Source organism: Mus musculus, chromosome 4 (genome assembly GCF_000001635.26).
Source record: "Mus musculus strain C57BL/6J chromosome 4, GRCm38.p6 C57BL/6J".
In the NCBI taxonomy this organism is placed as follows: Eukaryota; Metazoa; Chordata; class Mammalia; order Rodentia; family Muridae; genus Mus; species Mus musculus.
In genome coordinates, this window is record NC_000070.6 from 76,005,202 (window position 1) to 76,023,562 (window position 18,361).

The 18,361-nt window shown below is 37.8% G+C and overlaps 1 protein-coding gene across 52 annotated transcripts in view; it reads right to left on the reverse strand.

The window, feature by feature from the left end:
• Ptprd (protein tyrosine phosphatase, receptor type, D) overlaps positions 1-18,361 on the reverse strand; it is a 2,270,506-nt gene that overhangs the window by 63,965 nt on the left and 2,188,180 nt on the right. For all 52 annotated transcript variants that reach the window (NR_160919.1, XR_003954893.1, NM_001352630.1 and 49 more), the window contains one exon: positions 6,856-6,979. Coding sequence is in view for 50 of the 52 variants with exons in the window: in NM_001352630.1 (NP_001339559.1) it covers positions 6,856-6,979 (124 nt within the window). In the remaining 2 variants the exon portion in view is untranslated. The remainder of the gene's footprint in view (positions 1-6,855; positions 6,980-18,361) is intronic.

Here is an 18,361-nt window from a genome sequence, read left to right on the forward strand (position 1 = left end):
AGAATGAATCACATGCACAAGGCCTGGAAAGCAGGGTCTCTTCCTCACGGTGCTCTTTGCTCTGTTGTCTGACCTTCTGCGCTTTGTACGAGAGCTTTGCAACTGGCCCCAGAAAGGGAGCTAGCCAGTCTGTCTGAGTTCAAGTACACAGCAGCAAGAGTAACCACAGGCTGAGAGGAAACTCAGTCTCTTGGCTAGAAGAAACTTATTTATTGTTAGTGAGCACTTTTCCCAGGAGGGGAAGAGCAGCTCTTGGGTCACATAGCTTGGCAGCTATGACTTAGGTTCATAAGGAAGCAATTATTGAAAAGTTTCATCTAGTAATGAGATAATCAGAACCTAGTGTGGTTAGCCTGTAGGAGCCACATGATTTAAAAAAAAAATCACTCAGATCATCAATTTCCATCGATAATATATGAACATTATTGTTATGACACCATCAAGCCAACACTGTTTATGAGTCCAGTGAAAGAAATGCACGTGCAATTTCTAAAATGCCACATGGATATTATAATCAAGGGCAATAAGTAAATGAAATAAACCTATCTCCTTTTATCTACTGATAAAAAGTAATTCTGACTCTGGATCCTCCTTTCAAACTCTGTACTAAAAATAATTAATAGAGAAATAAAATTCTTTTTAGTGACAGCAGAAATATGTGTACCATGCCTAAATTCTAATATCAGAAACATCACAGGAGACACGCCTCCCTATCTCCTCGGAATAATGAGGTGTGGATTTATTAACATAGTGTGCCTCAGTATACAGTAAAATAACAAACATCACATAATGAAATAAGATACTGCAGACAGAGAGCAAACTCATTTCCAGGGCTTTCTGACTCAATATTGGCTTACTCAGTAAAGCGCTATACAAAGCAAGCCAATATCACTAGCAACCATCACTTAAAAGATACATCTTCTCTTCTCTGTGTTGCCAGCTAAAATAGAAAGTGGGTAACAGCACATCTCTACACCAGTGGTTCAGCCCATGCAGGGAAAATGCCATCCAAACAGCTGTAATTAGATGGATTTTAATAAGTCAGAAGTTGGGAAATTGCTGTAGGTTTCTAAGGCTGAAAATCCCACCTTGCCTGCTCCTTGGGACAAATTAAGCTATGTTTCTTTACTGCTGCTCAAAGGAAAAAAATAGTCTTATGTATTTAAAAAAATAAATAAAAGAAAGGATTACACTGTGTCACTTTTGTACATAATTAACATGAAAACCGAAAGCCTGGAAGTGGTACAGGAATCGTGCTGTCTGCTTCCATCAGTGATTGATGCTGTGGGCACTGTAAGACAAATGAGCTCAACCCAACAAATAATTGGATGGAACTCACGAAAATGGGTTTCTAGAAAAATGAAGTACATAGTCTAATAAAATGTGTTCTGTTTTAATTTAATTCACTTATTATCTGCACATGAGTACCCTATGAAACCAGGGACTTCAGATTCCCTGGATCTAGAGTTGCAGGCAGAGAGCTGTGAGCCCCTCCACATGGGTACTGGGAACCAAACTCAGGTCTTCTGCAAGAGCAGTATATACTCTTATTCATGGAGCCATCTTTCCATCAGCTTCTATTGTCTTTTAAATAGAACTTAAGTGCTAAGTAAACCCTACAGAAGGGGCTCACAGATTATTCCCCGGGGTTGGGGAGAGGCAGGGAAAGGTGATAAAGAACATATGCCAGCCTTCTGTCTGTCATTCCTCCTAGCTAATCTTCATTCATTTGAGCCTCCAGCAAAGGGAAGAACTGTTCTCTGCCAGGACCCACAGCTGCTGTCACACACGCCTAGGAAGCAGTTAGCTTGCTAGGATTCTCCTTCCCCTCTCTCTTCCTCGGGCTGCTCATTTTAGCTACTTCTTGTGCATTTCCATTCCTTATGGCTAGACAAAAGCATTTTTGGTTTTGTTTTCTTGTTTTGTATTTGGAGGCAGGGAGGGGGAAGCGGCAGAGAAACAATCTATGGATTGGTGGGGAGGACCATGGGAAGGAACGGGGTGGCCACTGAGAGGCAAAGAATGAAATAAAGATATCGTATATGAAAAAAAATAAAAATATATGGAATAAAAATAGTGACATGATCTTACTTATTGAAGAGGCATCAATTTTCTATATAAGGCCTGAAAAAACAGACCCTGTTTCACAATAGCGGCATGATATAAAGTTGGCAAACCCTCAAATGTGTGTGGACAGTAGTGTTGAGTGACTTGGTACAGGAGTAACTACAGAAGTGAGACCTCACTAGGACTGAAGCAATGTATCTATCTCATAAGGGCGAGGGGGAAAAAAATCACTGTTACTGAAAACCACCTTGTTATTTCTGGTTTCCATCAACTGCTCTTAGATTTATCTCAGGAGTGCTGACTTTGTGAGCTGCTCATTCATTTTAAAGCTGTTAAGTTTCCATCTCACAAATAATCACATTGTTGTCACATCATCTGTCATCCGCATTATTTATACTAGGATTTTTAACTGCTCTTATTATGCAAATCTAACACCAGATGATATATTCTGTACCTCCATTTAAAGGAAACATTTTTCCCCTTGTTGAAATCTGTAATTTTATTACAGGTCTGGTTTTCATTTATCACGAGCTAATATTTTCTTTTTCTTTATAAACTACTCCAAATACATGCAGCTTTCTCATTTGGATATTGTTAAGTTTTCCATAGATCATATAAAAAAATTCTTAGTGAAAAAGAACGTGCGTACAACAGTATAAAATGCATAGCAGTAATGATGGTAGAATCTAGTATTTATTGGGTATTTTATTGGTGCCGGGCCCGGTAAGGATCTTATAGTGATTCCGTTATTCCTTCTATGGATTTGAGGAAGAAGGTGTGCATAACAGAAAAACTACACGGTCAAGGAAACCAAGGTCCTCCTCCAGTGACCTTTTGAAGAAACAAGAAGAGTCTAGGAAGTTTTGAGATTCATTTATGGGCTAGTTAAAGATGGTACTTATGAAAGGGAGTGAATATAAATATTTGCTTTAAAACTTTAAATATATGGTCCGTCCATAAGAAACAAAATGAATCACTATGATCTGACTTGGTAACCCCCACAAAGGAACTCCCCCAAATGAGCATGGAAATAGAGTGTGTGTGTGTGTGTGTGTGTGTGTGTGTGTGTGTGTGTGTGTGTAGGGGGGGTATTCTTTGTTTCAGGTGGACTCACTGTGTGCATCACATTAGCAAGAGTTCCTGTTTTTTCCAAACACTCCCTGTTGATTGTGCTAAGTGGCATGATAAGGTCATGTAGCTTTATAAACTGGGACTTACGTTCCAACCTCATCTCATGCCCTTATTCAGAGTTCTTCCCAATCTATCTTAAAAGGAATTATTAAGAAAATTACTAAACCCATATCCATGCGCTGTTTGTTGTTTGGAAAAAAATTTCTTTTGCATGGAGTTTAAAAAATAAAACTGAAAAACTTTAGCTCTCACGCTTCTTCTTAAATGTTTCAAAATTCCTCGGCAGTCATTTCAGCCAAAACCAAACTGATGATAAATAAGACCCTGTGCGAACAGTTACAATCACCACAACCACAAAAGTAGCGTGACCCCACATGGGTGTTGGGGTAAGGGCAGCTTCAAGTTTGGCTGACATGAAGTTAGCATTTTGGCTTTTGGCTTTGTTACATCTTTTAGCAGTAAAAAAAACCTCTGTTCCTTGTAAAAAAAAGTGTACTATTTGTGTATGCTATGCTGTTATGTCTATGAGTGTGATGTGTGAAAGTGCAGGCATGTCTGTGTCTCTCTGTAAATGTCCTTGTCGGACAGGGTCTCTTGTTTGTGAGTACACTGCATATGCCAGCCTACCATGAATTCCTGCAGAATCTCCTGTCTCTGCCTCCTGTGTTGCCACAGGAACTTTTGAGATTACAGACATGAACTGGTAGGCCTGACTTTATATCAGTTCTAGGGATTAATACTCAAATCCTCACGCTTGTGTGGCAAGCACATTACTCACTGAGCCAGCGTTCAACCCAATATTTACATTATTAATATTTCCATTTACCATCTGTAAATTCAGGTGATAATTGCCTTTTCAGGATAACAGTGTAGATAATAATCAGTTATTATCTAGGCACATGCCTTGTCAAAAATTCACCTGTGTTTCTCCACCTAGATTTGCCCAGATGTGCAACAATTGACAACCATTTGCATTTCGACTGTTTGGATTTGTTCTGGGTTTTCTCAGTACAAGTTAATATCACTGTTTCCAAGCAGCTCAGGAAGCAGGATGAAGCTACATAGAATTTCAGCTTTTATCCTTTTCATATTATCAATGGAAGGAGGATAAATAATTATAGTATTAAGCAAGATAAAGACAGTGTAAGTCACTGTGTTGATTTCTATTTTTTCTCTAATGTCTGTCAGATATTCTGTAAAGTATTATGAAAAGAGCAGCTAACACCACAAGGAAATGGATTGCAAAGCTATCCTGAACAGAACCCCTACCCACCACCACTACAGTTAGCAGACAGAGGTAGGTCATATTAGCTTTTATAAACAGGGCTAATGTCAGTTCCCATTTTCATCGGAATCAGGGCTGTCCAAGCTGCATGCCACTCAGTTAGTGGCTTCCTATGCAGTTCCTGTGCACAGCACTCTCCAGTCTAAGACTGACACAGATTAAATGACTGTTGTCTGGAGTACTTCCAGGTTAGGGGGACTTGGTCAATAATAAAATGCTGTTCATAGTCATAATCCAGATTTCAGCTCTCTAGCCCACAGATTTCAATTACATTCTTCTAACCTTTTGCATAACAGAACATTAAGAGATTTTTGGTTTCTAGGTCAGATCTAGATTTAGGGTATATCTGTGGGCATAGCGTTATAAAAAGGTAGGTTTTAGTCTGAGTCAAATACCTTTGTTTCTACACTGTAAAAATGGTCTAAGAATAAAATGGACAGCAGTTTCTGTCATAATAAATGCACATGAGTTGCACCCTACCCCACCCCATCTCAATAACCTTTCTTGTTATAATGTGAACAATAATAAGTTAAGAAAAATTATGGCAATGTGGCAAAAGCACATGGAAATCCTACTAAAGACAGAAAAGGCTGACAGGAGGCTCTCTAGGGTGTCCTGTTTTATCCCTGTCTGTCTGTCTGTCTGTCTGTCTGTCTATCTATCTATCTATCTAACTAACTATTACTTGGCTAGTTAAAGAAAGACTTATTTCTGATTTAGTCTTGCTCATAATTTACTATAGATTTTATAGATAAGAAAGTACTATTTGCTTCTTTTCTATTTAAAACGGACTTGTAGAGCTAAAATGAGAAGCCTATGTTCAGCCATGCACAAACATCAACTTGAATTTCTCAAGTCTCAGCAAGAATTAGTGAGAAATGTGGCCTGAACCTGCCTCAGCTGGTACAGGTGATACTTAGTAGTTAATTAATGCTTTCAGGATGGCAGAAGTTTTACATTTAAACATTACTGTATTTGGCCACTAGTAAGAGACATTATCATACATTCCAACATCAAAACTAATGCGATAGAACTTTATGGTTCAGCAATACCACATAAGGCCAATTTGAGCCAAACCTGGTTACAGTTTTAAGCTTAGTCAAAGAACAGAACGATGTATTTTACTTCCAAGTCTACAAATTAATATATTGTTGTATTTTATGTTCACCAAGAGTACTTTAACAATTTCAATTCATATTTTATTTGTGTGTGTGCGTGTGTAGGCAAATGCCATAGTGTTGATGTGGAGGTCAGAAGTCAACTTGCATCCTTCTACTGTGTGAATCCTGGGATTGAACTCAGGTCCTTGGTATAGGGCTTTGCCTGCTAAACCAATTGTCTAGTCCCAAGAGAGCTTTCAAGCTAAGAGCTATGAGGTAAAGTGGTGACTACCATAGCTTTTTGTTTTTTTGTTTTTTTGTTTCTTTCAGAAAAAAGAGAAAAAACAAAAACAACAAAAACAAAAAACAAAACAAGGATTTGAATCACTGTAGATAGATGTGACTGTTTGCACTGCAAATTCCTGAAAGGATTAACCAGAAGCCAATACTATTCAATGATTTCTGAAGCAACTGCAAGAGATTAAACAGAGAACCTTTGAGTGCCACTGCTAACCAATGTTGTAGGTGACAGGCAGGTGATGGCTGAGGTTGCCTGTTATGACACGTGAAAGGATTAGGTAGCCTTTCAATCTAGTGTTCTCCTATAGACTAAAGGACTACTGAAATTCTGATGGTCAGGAATGAACTCCAAATGTTTTTAGTATGGTACATGCAGGGACTGATTACTGGGAGGAGGGAAGCGGGCCCCACCCTCCTGGGGCTGCTGAGGAGCAGCCTTCCCCAACCTTCTCTATCCATCATCCCCTCTGGAATGCACTTCTGACTGCGAGAGGAAGATTAAAAAGCAGTTCATGGATTCGATGGCCTGCACAGTCCCAAGGTGCTTCCTTTCTGTTAATCAGCACAATATTGACTCCTAAGTTTAAGCTGTCGCGGTAAGCATATCCAGATTTATGTACAGACAGCCCCTGTTCTTAATTTTAAAATACATAACTAGTGCACAGGTCCCTTTGTAAAATTGCCAGTTTGCTCATAACTATCAACAACCATAGGTAAGATGGGCATTGCTCCCCACATAGAAACATCAGTAAATGATCAAGTCTTCATGGAGGGATGCGTCTGTGATTGTAGCAGAGACAAACTTTTCTTGTGAGTGATTCATTTATGTAAGAAAGTAAAGGTGCGAATACATTGAGCCTGGGTTGTAGACAATGTTTTCATAGATGGCTGCCAGTCCAGTCAATACTACATTCTCATGCAAATACTTAAATCGAGAAAACAACAATTTGAATAATGTATGCATTTTCTTACCTTCTATTGCTGATAAGAGAACCCGGGAGTGATCGTATGCAATGACATTTGCATATCTGTTCTTTGGTTTGTTTACTTCCAAGTTTGAGTGTTCCCATGTGAACTGCTGGCCAGGGTCAATTGACTGTAAGAAAACCAACAAACCAGTGCACACAACATCAGTACTGAAAAATTAAAAAGGCATTTATCAAGGCATTTATCACAGGAATAGCCACGATTTAAAAAGAAATTCCAAAGCCACACTTCATAAAGATGATTTTATCTGTGAAGCCAAACACTAACATAACCTGCACAGTGCACACTGGCCAATATCGTGAGAGTCATTAACTAGCACTAACATTGACACAAATGAAAAGCATCAACACAGAAGTTCTGTTAATATTGGAGCAGCGGGGAACTCTTACTTTTCCATTTCTTTCTCCACTGCTGGGGTTTACAAGTTATTTTAGGTCAATATTCCTTCTGGTGCTGTGAACAGAATTTGCCTAGAGTACTCCTGCCTTGTCTTTCCTGACTGGACCCATGCACACACTTGCGGATGACTGGCCTTTTCCCGGCTTGTTGCGCGCATGCCCTGCTTTTCACTCTCTACCCATGTGCTCCGGTCTTAATGAACACTTCTGATTTTACCTGTTTCCTTATAACATACCACAGCCAATGTCAGGGCAATGTGTACAATCCAAAGGATGACAGTGAGGAATAGACGCTAGTGAACACCATCACAGTGACAAAATAACTTGTGATGTCACAGAAGGAAGGATTGAATTGTTTTTTTCTTGACTATTATATTGTTTCCATGTATCAGTGTGTTTACAATGTTTACCTCCTTTTATCCCTTAGGATTTTTTTCTCATATTTTCTAATTTTCAACATTATTTGTGTAATGTCTTAGTTCAAGCAAAAGCAATCTACACTAAATACTGTGTGGAGGATATAAGATGAGTTTTGTAGGTAGCTCAACTATGATTTCAAAATTACATTCAGGCTTAATTGCTTAATTAAAAAGTTTTTAAAAAAGTTAAATAGTGGAAGAACAAGCTGCATCCAATAGGAAACTATATCCTATGAGAAGAAAATCTGGAGCTAACTGGAGAATTGTAATGGATACCAGGGCGTTATGTTTCAGAACCAATATAACTTAATTTTCTTAACCGTTAGGAGACAGCTCACTCGTTCCTCTCTCTTTCTCTCTATCTCTCTGTTTCTCTCTCCCTGCCACCCCCCTCTTTCTCTTCCTTCCCAGTTTGGCAGATGACAAAATGGAAGGAAAGTAAGTCTGACTGCTGAAGGTCTTCACTGACAAGAAGTGTGCTAACTGTTGCTTAGTAACCTAGTTAAACCTGTGTGAGCAACTGAGACATTTACATTCAAACCTAGACGAGGGAATCAAACTAACTACCAGTTGGTAGGTCCTATGACACAAGGCTGCCTGACTGTCCAGAATGCAAAAGGAAGGCGTCTTAGCCAGGACACATCTAAGCATGGCCATCCTTCCCTCCCAACTTATCATCCGGTGTCACTCTGGGACAATTACATAAGAAATCAAGTTTTAAAAACGAGGTTGGCTTCACATGGATGATAGGACAGATGGGACGCAGCTTACATTTATACTTGTTTTACACGGATCAAACAAACATTGATTAAATAATGCTGACTTGCCTTTGTGCAGCGTAGCACTCATCCATCTGTATCTATCTGTCTGACTGAACATTTAACAACACACGGCACAGGTCATTATTTTTGGAGCTTGTCAGAATGCTGAGAGCAGTAAACTCAGGAAAGAATAAATACCTAGCGCTGGCGAGATATACTAACATCTTTTATACTTAAAGGAAGAAAAAGGAAGGAAGAAAGAGAGCTGAAAAGTGCTTTGAAAATCACCTTCCCTTTATCCACCTTAGAAAGGCAGAGATCATAAATGAGTGAAGCTCTAATTCCCAAGCTCATTTGTTTTTTTTCCCTTTGTTGGTGTTGGTGATGATGTGAGAGCTTTGCTTCTATATCCTTAGGCCTCTCTTGTTCCAGTCTTTTAAAGGTGAAAGTCATGGCCAAGGTGGACAAAGAACAGCCTAGATGCTGGCTGGTAGGGAAGTTGATTTCCATTTCAACCTTATATATTTAGCTGGTCCACCCTGACCATGCAGCTTCCTATTAGAAATTAAGACTAGGTCACTGGAATAATTTAATATTCAGTGATTTTTTTTTCCTTAGAGCCAACTGCCTGCTTGTGTGTTCTTTTCTGTTCAAAGTCTCCCTTCCTTGTCTCCCTCTGTCAGCCTTCTTTGTAATGCTGATGCCTTCTTACCATTCACTTTCATTAGCACTTTCCTCAGCTAGGGTGGTGCCTAGGTCTCTGATTTGAAAGGTGAAAATATAGTATCTTTATTCAAACGAAAAGTTGATTGATGGGTTTTCATATTTCATAAACTCTACGAAATCCATATGCCACATTTCCACAGAATTCATAACTAAGAACGCCTTATTGTAATTATAATTAATTTCTCCATCCAGTCAATAGACCCTTGAACCTCACAACCCAGACAGTCACAACTTGACCAAGGTGACAAAGGGCTTTACATCCCAGCCTAGACTGCTACTCCTCACAATAGCTTCAAAGAAAGTCATTTTAATGCTAACAGACTTTCAACCCAGTTGCTTCTAAGATGGGTGGAACACACTAGATGCAAGGAAAACTTTGTGGGTAATTCAAAGACAGGCAAAGTCTCATTTAGATACTTGCCAATATCAAATAGTTGGTCTTAAAGTTCTAAATTTTTTTTTTATCAACTAGAACTTTGTCTTAAAATAAGTAAGTGAAAAAACATGCTGCATACAACAGATGAAGTTCTAATTATGTACTGCATTTTCATTAAAAAGCCACAATGAAAATGTGTGTCTATAAAACAGGGGTAATATTTGCTGTGTTAACTCATTTCATTTTCTAAAGCTCCTAGGCATGAGTATCGTGGTTATTGAGTTCTCTCACTCTGATGATTAAGGTGCACACAAGTTAGATGATTCCTTTATAATAAAATAGCTACTGCGTAGAAAACTCAAGTTTGCCAGGCTTCCTCCCCCCTCGCTAAGCCAAAGTTTACTTGATAGTTTCATACCCACCCCTCTCCTGGCTCTTAAATACAGTGCAAGGAAAGCTGGAAGCAGAACTCTGTGAGAACTGCTGACCTCTGTTTGTGATTCTAAGTACAGGACAGACTCCTCAGAAATTTGCACAACATCTTATAGTCCTTGAGTGGCACTCCCCGGGCATGACCCATTTTCCTAGTGCTAAGGTCATCACTTTAAAGCAACATTCTTTAATGGCTTCCTAAAACCCAACCCTTGGGCCAAAAGAAAAATATAATTTCCCATTTCAAAACACCACACAATCCGTAGTCATAAGTTCTCAGTGTTCCACTTCATCGTCCACATTATCCAAGGAGGGGAACAAAACCTCAAAACCTCAAAATATTTCTTTAGAAACTCATCAAAGGATTACCACAAAAACAGACTCATCCTGTTTTTTTTACATTTTCAAAAAAAATAACAAAAATTTAATTATAGAGGAGGACTAGACCAAGTTTATTACTAGCCAAACTATGGGCTAGACCATCTTTTTTAAAAAACAAACAAACAAACAAAAAACTATCCTGAACTTTCAATGACCTTAACATCCGGAGAAATCCTAGTTTTCCACATAGTAGTGTGGCTCACTCTCAGGAGCTCAAGTCCCTTTTGAGGTTAGATGAGCAGCCTGGAACTGTTAATTTCTGCAGAAAGTTGTTTCCTATCTATCTATCTATCTATCTATCTATCTATCTATCTATCTATCTATCTATCTATCTATCTATTTGTATTTATGTTTTCTCCCATCCACTGATTGGAAATGGCAAATGGATGTATGGATGTATCCACATGAATGGGAAACATGCTTATAAGTTAGGAAAGGCCTATATTTTCCACAGTTAGCAAGCGGTTGCAATTGCCACGAGAACATCCTTCCAAGAAAAGATTGTGAATTTAGTTGAAGCTAAAATTCCCTCATGAGCCAGATGTAAGATGAACTGGAAAGTGACAGCATTGTCTGAGAGACAAAGGGGAGGCAGCCATTTCTCAGCTCCGATTAGCTGCAGCAGGACATGCGGCTGTGTCCTCTCTGTTCCTTCTTATCATTTCCTTCCCCTGTGTGTCAAGTCTGTGCCCTCAGTTTTGTCTTGGCTCCCCTTATCCAATTAGTTATCAGTGCTCGTTGAGTCTTTCCTTGTAACAATATCTCTGAATCTAGGCTGCCATTACAGTGTGAAAAATCAAAACAGGATTTTACAAGATTACCAGTGTTAATCTATGGACACAGAAGCAGTCTCCCTTGAACAGTAGAAGAGACGTATACAATTCCCATATAAATTTATAAATGTACCACACTTGTTAAATGTCATGAAAACATGCTTCATTCAGGCAGACATTTTTTTTTCCAGCAGAAATTTGCTTTCAGGTAACAGAATTGAATCAAGACTTTATATTGAGCAATAATTAGATTTAAAATTTAGACTACATTTTGTAGCAAATACAAAACTTCATATATAAAGTATGATTTAATCCTTATATGTTTAGCAATCTGATATGTAGAGGAAGTAGAAAGGATTATGGGAGGTAATTGAGGTGACTCTCTCTGGTCAACACTTTCTCCTATACTCTGTCACAGCAGTACAGATACATCGCCAGTTTCCTTGATTTCCCTCCTAGAAGTATGTTTAAATGACCTTAACAGGCCATGGTATTAGTAAAATGAAGATAGTAGCAAAAGCCCTGGACAGTTGACTTCATGGCTGTGAAAGAGATTATTTTTAAGATATCTCCTCAAATAAGAGTTTGAGAAGAAATACAGCATTAAGATCTAGAAACTAACGATTCCAGAGATGTTGACCAACATGTTCCTGAATGTAGACAAAAGCAGAAGAAAAACACTCTTATCCCAAAAGGCTATGTTTTAGAAGGATGAGATCAGAGAATTGTTTTAATCAGGCTACTTCGATTGTTAGCTTTTTATCTCCTCCAAGAGATAAAGGAGTAATAATAATAGGGTAGACAGCTGGGTGTGGTAGCCCAACTGGAATTCTAGTGCTTTGAAGCCAGCCTAGTCAAAAGAACAAGTTTTAGGGGGTGGAGAAATGTACAGTGTTTTCCTAAGGGCTCAAGAAGAAGAATTTCACAGAGTTTATATACCAGTATCTTTCATGCCATGTGGCAAAGAGAAAAAAACTTAAATGACTTGCACACAGCTTTTAGGCATAAAAAGTCTGTCAGAAATTACTTAATCTTCTCTGAGTAAAGAGCTAGAGTAGGCTAAATTGACAAGAGGTGACCATAAAGATTTATTAAATGAGATACCTGATCTGTGAACAACTAAAATAGTTATTAATTAAAATGGGGCATGCTTCTCAGAAACACTGTGGATTGACAGTTGTGTTCTGATTGGAGAAAAATAATTATTTATTAAATATAATCCACGTGCATTATTAAACCAATTCATATAGGTATCTTTCCTTTCCTGAAGGTACCCAGGTTTGGGTACTAAATAAATAGGCTATGCACCGCTTGCTAATATTGGTGATTCTGTATGCACCCTCAACGATGAAGGGCAAAGCATGCGTTTTAAGTCTTAACTGAAAAGGAGCACATCTCTCTCCCACATGTATCCACTGAGTGGGGTCAGAACAGCCTTTGTCTACCCAGCCTCAGCAAGCTAGCAGTATTTGTTTTCCCTTCAAGGAAATTGTTTCTACTTTCACTTGGAATTATAAAAGATAGGGAGTTGCTTTGTTATTGCTGCAAGGCAATCCATTTCTGCCCCTCTATTTATTATGTAACAACATGTCCAGCTCTATCATTTGGAACTCATCTACTTTTTGGCAGAGATAACAAAACAGAGCACAAGTCCCTACATGTGTTGCTTACTTTTCTGTTTCTACTTGATAATGGAGACCTGCCCATTCTTAAAAAACAGAACATTAGTAGACTGTAAAAGGGAAGAGCAATGATGAATGGATGTCTTGATTTCATGATTACTGTGATTCATATCATTAAAGCAAGGAACATACAACACTTTAAGGGAAACTAGCAGATACAAACCATAATGAGGTTTGTAAAAGACATTAGCGGACTCTATCAATGGTATTAATTGTTCATAAAATGTAGAATGTTCTAATGGGACTGGAAACATCAGTCTATTTTACTTTGCATCATGGAGTCAAAATGCACCTTAGCCTTTCAGTATTGTTCTTGCTTGCCATTTATTAGGAAGGTTTTTTTTTTCATTATCTTTTGCTTTGTGTTAAATCATTTATCCTTTCTCATAAAAAACAGATAAACTTCAAAACTGAAAAATAAGACTTTTGTTAATGTTTAATCAATACCTTGTTTTCTGGATCAGAAAATAAAAATTCAATGCTTCCTTCTTGTCCATGGCAGTAATATAGAGAATTACAAACTACCACTGAAAGAATTCCTTACCTCACTCTGTAACTATCAGGTGGAGAAGGGAGCTCCCAGCAGGTGCCTTTGGGAAGAGCTCACACACTGACTCCTGGCTGCTAACCTGGTTACTTTGAAGACATAGCACTATGGGCTTCAAATTAAAGAATCCCCCAGGCTGGTCACTGCTCCTCATTTCCATGGTGTGTGTGCATTTTTGTAAATGTACACATTCTAAAGACACGGGAGTTCCTTCTTTCTTCTCACACGTGATAAGCAAACTAAAAGAGCTTACACAACCTAACAATCTGGAGTTTGAGCCCCGTTTCTTTCTGAACTGAAAAGTTGTTTAGAAAAAAAAGAGTGTTTTCTTGAAATTGCATTGCTTATGTTTCATTTTAACACTTGAAAAACTAGAAAGGAATCAATAGAGGCTATTGGGATTGGGTTTATATTTTATCCAGTGTTATAATTCAATGTTTCCCACACAGTAAATGTGGAAACATATATCTTACAATGAGTAAGTACAGGTCATAATGTTGGGAGCAACAGAGAGAATGGACAGTTTCTGGTCAGATAGAATGACTATATCCAACTAGAGTTGTCATAAAGGCTGAGTTTAATTTGGATTATATACCTTGTTTCCATCTGTATCCCTGATACAATTATTGATAGGACCATCTCTCATTCTCAAATACTTCAATTCATGTACTAAATTACATGGTCATTGCAGGTTAGAGTCAGCCGAGGCTTTCTTTCATTGATCAAATCTGATCAATGTCATAGCATTACTGTCAAACCTGTGTTTGTGTGCTTCTATGTATAATGAGATAGATGTCCTGCTTAGTTAAATAGTGAGTCAATTTACAAAGCCAATGTTATAGCTAAGGGGGTAGCAGAAAAGTAAATTGTGTTTTGATTCTCTCAGAACCCACATCTCTACTTGCCTAACACTGGAGTATAACAATGGAATATTTAATCCATAAGGAGAGAAGGTGGCTGACTTGACTCAGTGATTCACCTTTACTCAGTGTTCCTATGAAACCTCATCATAGAAAGGAATGGAAAGAGAACAGACCACCTACTTCTTAACATCTTGTTTTCTAAAGTCAGCATTTTAGTCTACTTCCGTTACTACTTCTCTGTCCTTAATTTTTACACTTATTTATTTTTTGTAGGTGTGTGTGTGTGTGTGTGTGTGTGTGTGTGTGTGTGTGTGTGTGTGTGTATGTGAGTGTGTGGTATGTGAGTGTGTGGTAGATTGAACTCAGGTTGTCAGACGTGGAAGTCAGACCCTTTATCCACTGACTCATCCTGCCAACTGTATATTTTATTCTTTTGGGGGAAAGGTAGAGGGTGGAAGGAACCTGATGTGAATAAAGCTGGATAGAGATCCACATGTGGAACAAAGACTTGGGATACTCTCCTGGTCTTATACCTTGATAATTTATTTAGCCTTCATCCATTCTTTTTTGCCTAATGTAAAATTTTCTAGTATTTATAAATTTAATGGAAAGGATGAGTATAATTATGTCTTAAGATCTTTTTCTTAGTGCAATAAAAATGGCAGCACAGGCTTGTTTTATGTATTCACTGTTCAAACAATTCAATTACATGTTTTCAAATACAATGTACTTGTGAGAACATATATTGACATACCTTTTAAGAACTGCATGCATCGCCATGTCTAAACACATACTAAGGAGTTGATAAGAAAGATGGAAATCATAAGCACATAGAAGACAAAGTCAGGAGGAAGAGGACTATGTGCATGTGGGTAGCTACTGGAATCATGCAACTGTGAAATGTGACATACCCAGAATCTAATTCTCACATTTACAAAATGAAGAATCAAGTTATAGAGGAATAAGATCTCATCAGTACTGTTTCCTAGTCTGAAGGTCTGGCTTATTTCCCTATCTGACTAATACTTTTCCTACCATGTATCTTCTTCAAACACTGAGCCAGGCACACACATCAATTTCCAAAGGCCGTACTTTAAATACACCAGCATATACTCTATTCTACCTACAATTTTGAAGGTGAAAAACAAGTCTTTGCTCTGGACAATTGTAGAGTCACCACAGAATAATTTCTATTTTTGAAAAGAAATCTTGAATAAACTTAATATAATAGGAGGCTGGTAAACCTCCTGGTTTATTAGTATAACTAATATAAAGCCTAAAAACCTGCCACTTATCTACTGATGTAGACAGATACTACAGATTCAAATGATAGCAAAACAGCATTTTCGTTAAAATGTATATGCACATACACATACAGCACAAATATATGGACACATACACACTTCTCCTGCTTACTGCTTACTGATGACAATAATATATCACTGGGGTCAGGGCATTCATACTATTCTAAGCATTTTCCCTGTGTTACACCTGTGTTCTTTAGTTTCTAATTTGGAAGCATCCCACTGCTTTCTAAAATGAGAAGAAAACTGAGTTTTAGGATGCTTTCCAAAACCTCACATTTGATTTCGTTGGTTGCATTAGAGACAGAAGAAGCAGACTGCAGAGTTCAATACTTGGGATGGCATTTTGCACAATCCATTGTAGGCGAGTCACCTGGACTTTATGGTCTATGGAGGAAACATACTGTATGGATTTACCATCAAGGAGTACTGAAAAGCCAGCACAGGACTAGCTCAACCCTTCCAAACTCACAAAAGAAGTTGAAATTGTTAGTTTTAGGATGAGGAGTGGTGAGTCTATCTTCTTTCATCATTATACCTGAATCTTTCTTAATTCATAAAACAATGAAACAGGTATTGTTTCTTATTGCTGATAATCAAATGCAGACTTGGACAATGATGCTGTTTTCCATGAGTCACTGTGCAAGTTTTTGGCTTTGATGTCTAGCTCTCAACTATGGCCTTCCAACAGATATATAAATTATAAATTTGCTATCAGGAATCTTAATTTCATATTTCAAAACTGTGGACAGTAAGGAAAATAGATTAACTCCACATGTCTCTTCCGTTTTGGTCTAATGATATACCCATACCACATCATTTCATTCCCAAAAAATTCTATGGTAATGAAAAGCAAAAGTACAGCTTTCCACATGGGGAGATTATCAGTAAAATTTTTTTTTCAGTTAAATCAAATGAAAATTAGCATGAGATTTTAAGCACAATCTTTACTTTGTGTAATTAGGAGGAAAAAGACACATGGTCTTATTCTCTCATTTCTACCCACACAACAAAGCATCCCTCCTGTTCTTTGCCTCTCATACACACCAGAAATTCTGAGCAAAGGACAGAGGCTGGGAGCACAGCCATAATAGAGCATGGGATGGAATGGTATTGGCAGAAACCGCTGAGAATGCTGAGACCAATAACTCACGAGTAACAGTCTGCACTAACAGCTTTAATGACCAGTTTAATGGTTTAATGGATAGCACTTTAATAGGATTTCTGGTACAAGCCTTCTGAAAGCTTGCGTTCAATAAACCTGTCATTAACAAAGAACGGGGTTGCTTCATATAACCACTTTAATGAATCTGAATACAGAAAAATTATGGTAGTTGTCATCCTGCATAACGGTCCATATATAGGTGTTCTGTACAGTGCTATGGGAGAGATCTCTACATGCTCAATGTGTATGTTTCCCGTGAAACAGTTTTCCATCAAGGGAGTGGAGTGTCCATTATTCAAACAAAGAAATGTACAAAGTCCCCACAACTGTTACAGTTATGCGTGCAAAGATGATACAAAAACAGCACCCAAAATTTAAACACAGATAAAAGAATGTGATCATTGAGCCGGGTATCTCTGAGATGTTTTGCCAAGTTCTTCAAGGGGATGCATTTTCAATCATTCCTGTTTGATTAGGTCACACTGCTTGTACTCAGTTAAAATCCTTTGAAGTCAGGGATTGCCATGCTGTGCCCTTCATGGTGCATCCCACTCACTAGTAAGTGTGAGAGTTAGAATCAGGTGTGATGAATAAGCCTGCCTGTCAACCCAGGCTTGCTTTGGGGGTTCTCAGTTCTGACTTGACACTGGAACACTCCTTGCCTGGACAGAATTTTCTAATCATTTCTGTTTTTGTAAATTTGTCATTTCTTGAAGGGTTTGCACAAACCCTACATTCTCAGTCCACTCTTTGGTTGAAAAGATTCTCAAGGAATTACTTACGTATGTAACATTACAGTACATCCCAATGGCACTCATGTAAATTTAGTCTAGCTTTTCTTTCCTTAAAGTGATTTAAATTTATTGTAACTTATTCTCTCTCTCTTTCTCTGTCTCTGTCTGTCTCTCTGTCTGTTTCTCTCTCTCTTTCTCCCTGTGTCACACTGTAGTTCTTGTTGATTTCAAAATGATGAGTATTCTCCAAGCTTGGCTCCTGAGTACTGGCATGTGTCACTACAAAATTTATCTTTTCACTTAGTAAGTCTTTATTCCTTCACTTTCATGGTAAAGTCCTACATAGAAATACAGCCTATCATATATCTCTGCCATCTATGAAATAGCTACCTCAGGGAAGCTAAACATAAAATACCTATAAATGTATATGATTTTCATTCATTAAAAATTATAAAATATATTTAAATATTGTGAGCCTGACAGTGAGGGACTAGAAGAGGCTTCAGAATATCTTCTCATCCATTCTGTCAGCTATCAACTTTTCAAGATCAATTATTATGAATATCACTGAAAGTCATTCAATGGCTAAACTTGTCTCTAAAATTTGTACAAAGGGAACAAGGCCAAGAAAAGATAAATGATTAAAACACTTCTTTTCTGATCCAAAGGTGGACATATCCGAATAGTCATAAACTTCCTAGAAAATGTATATATGTCTGTTTAATCATCTTAATGTCATTGCAAAATGAATTCCTTTTACAAAATAAAAATTCCAATTATCATGTGAATAACTAAAAGCAAATGGCAATTTTATTCTGAAAAAAAATCTCACTTTACTTCAAACATATGTTTTTAAACATATTTAGATTAGTATAGTCTGATTTTATTGTACTGACTATGGCTAAGTCTAAATTGAAGATGCATGTTGAA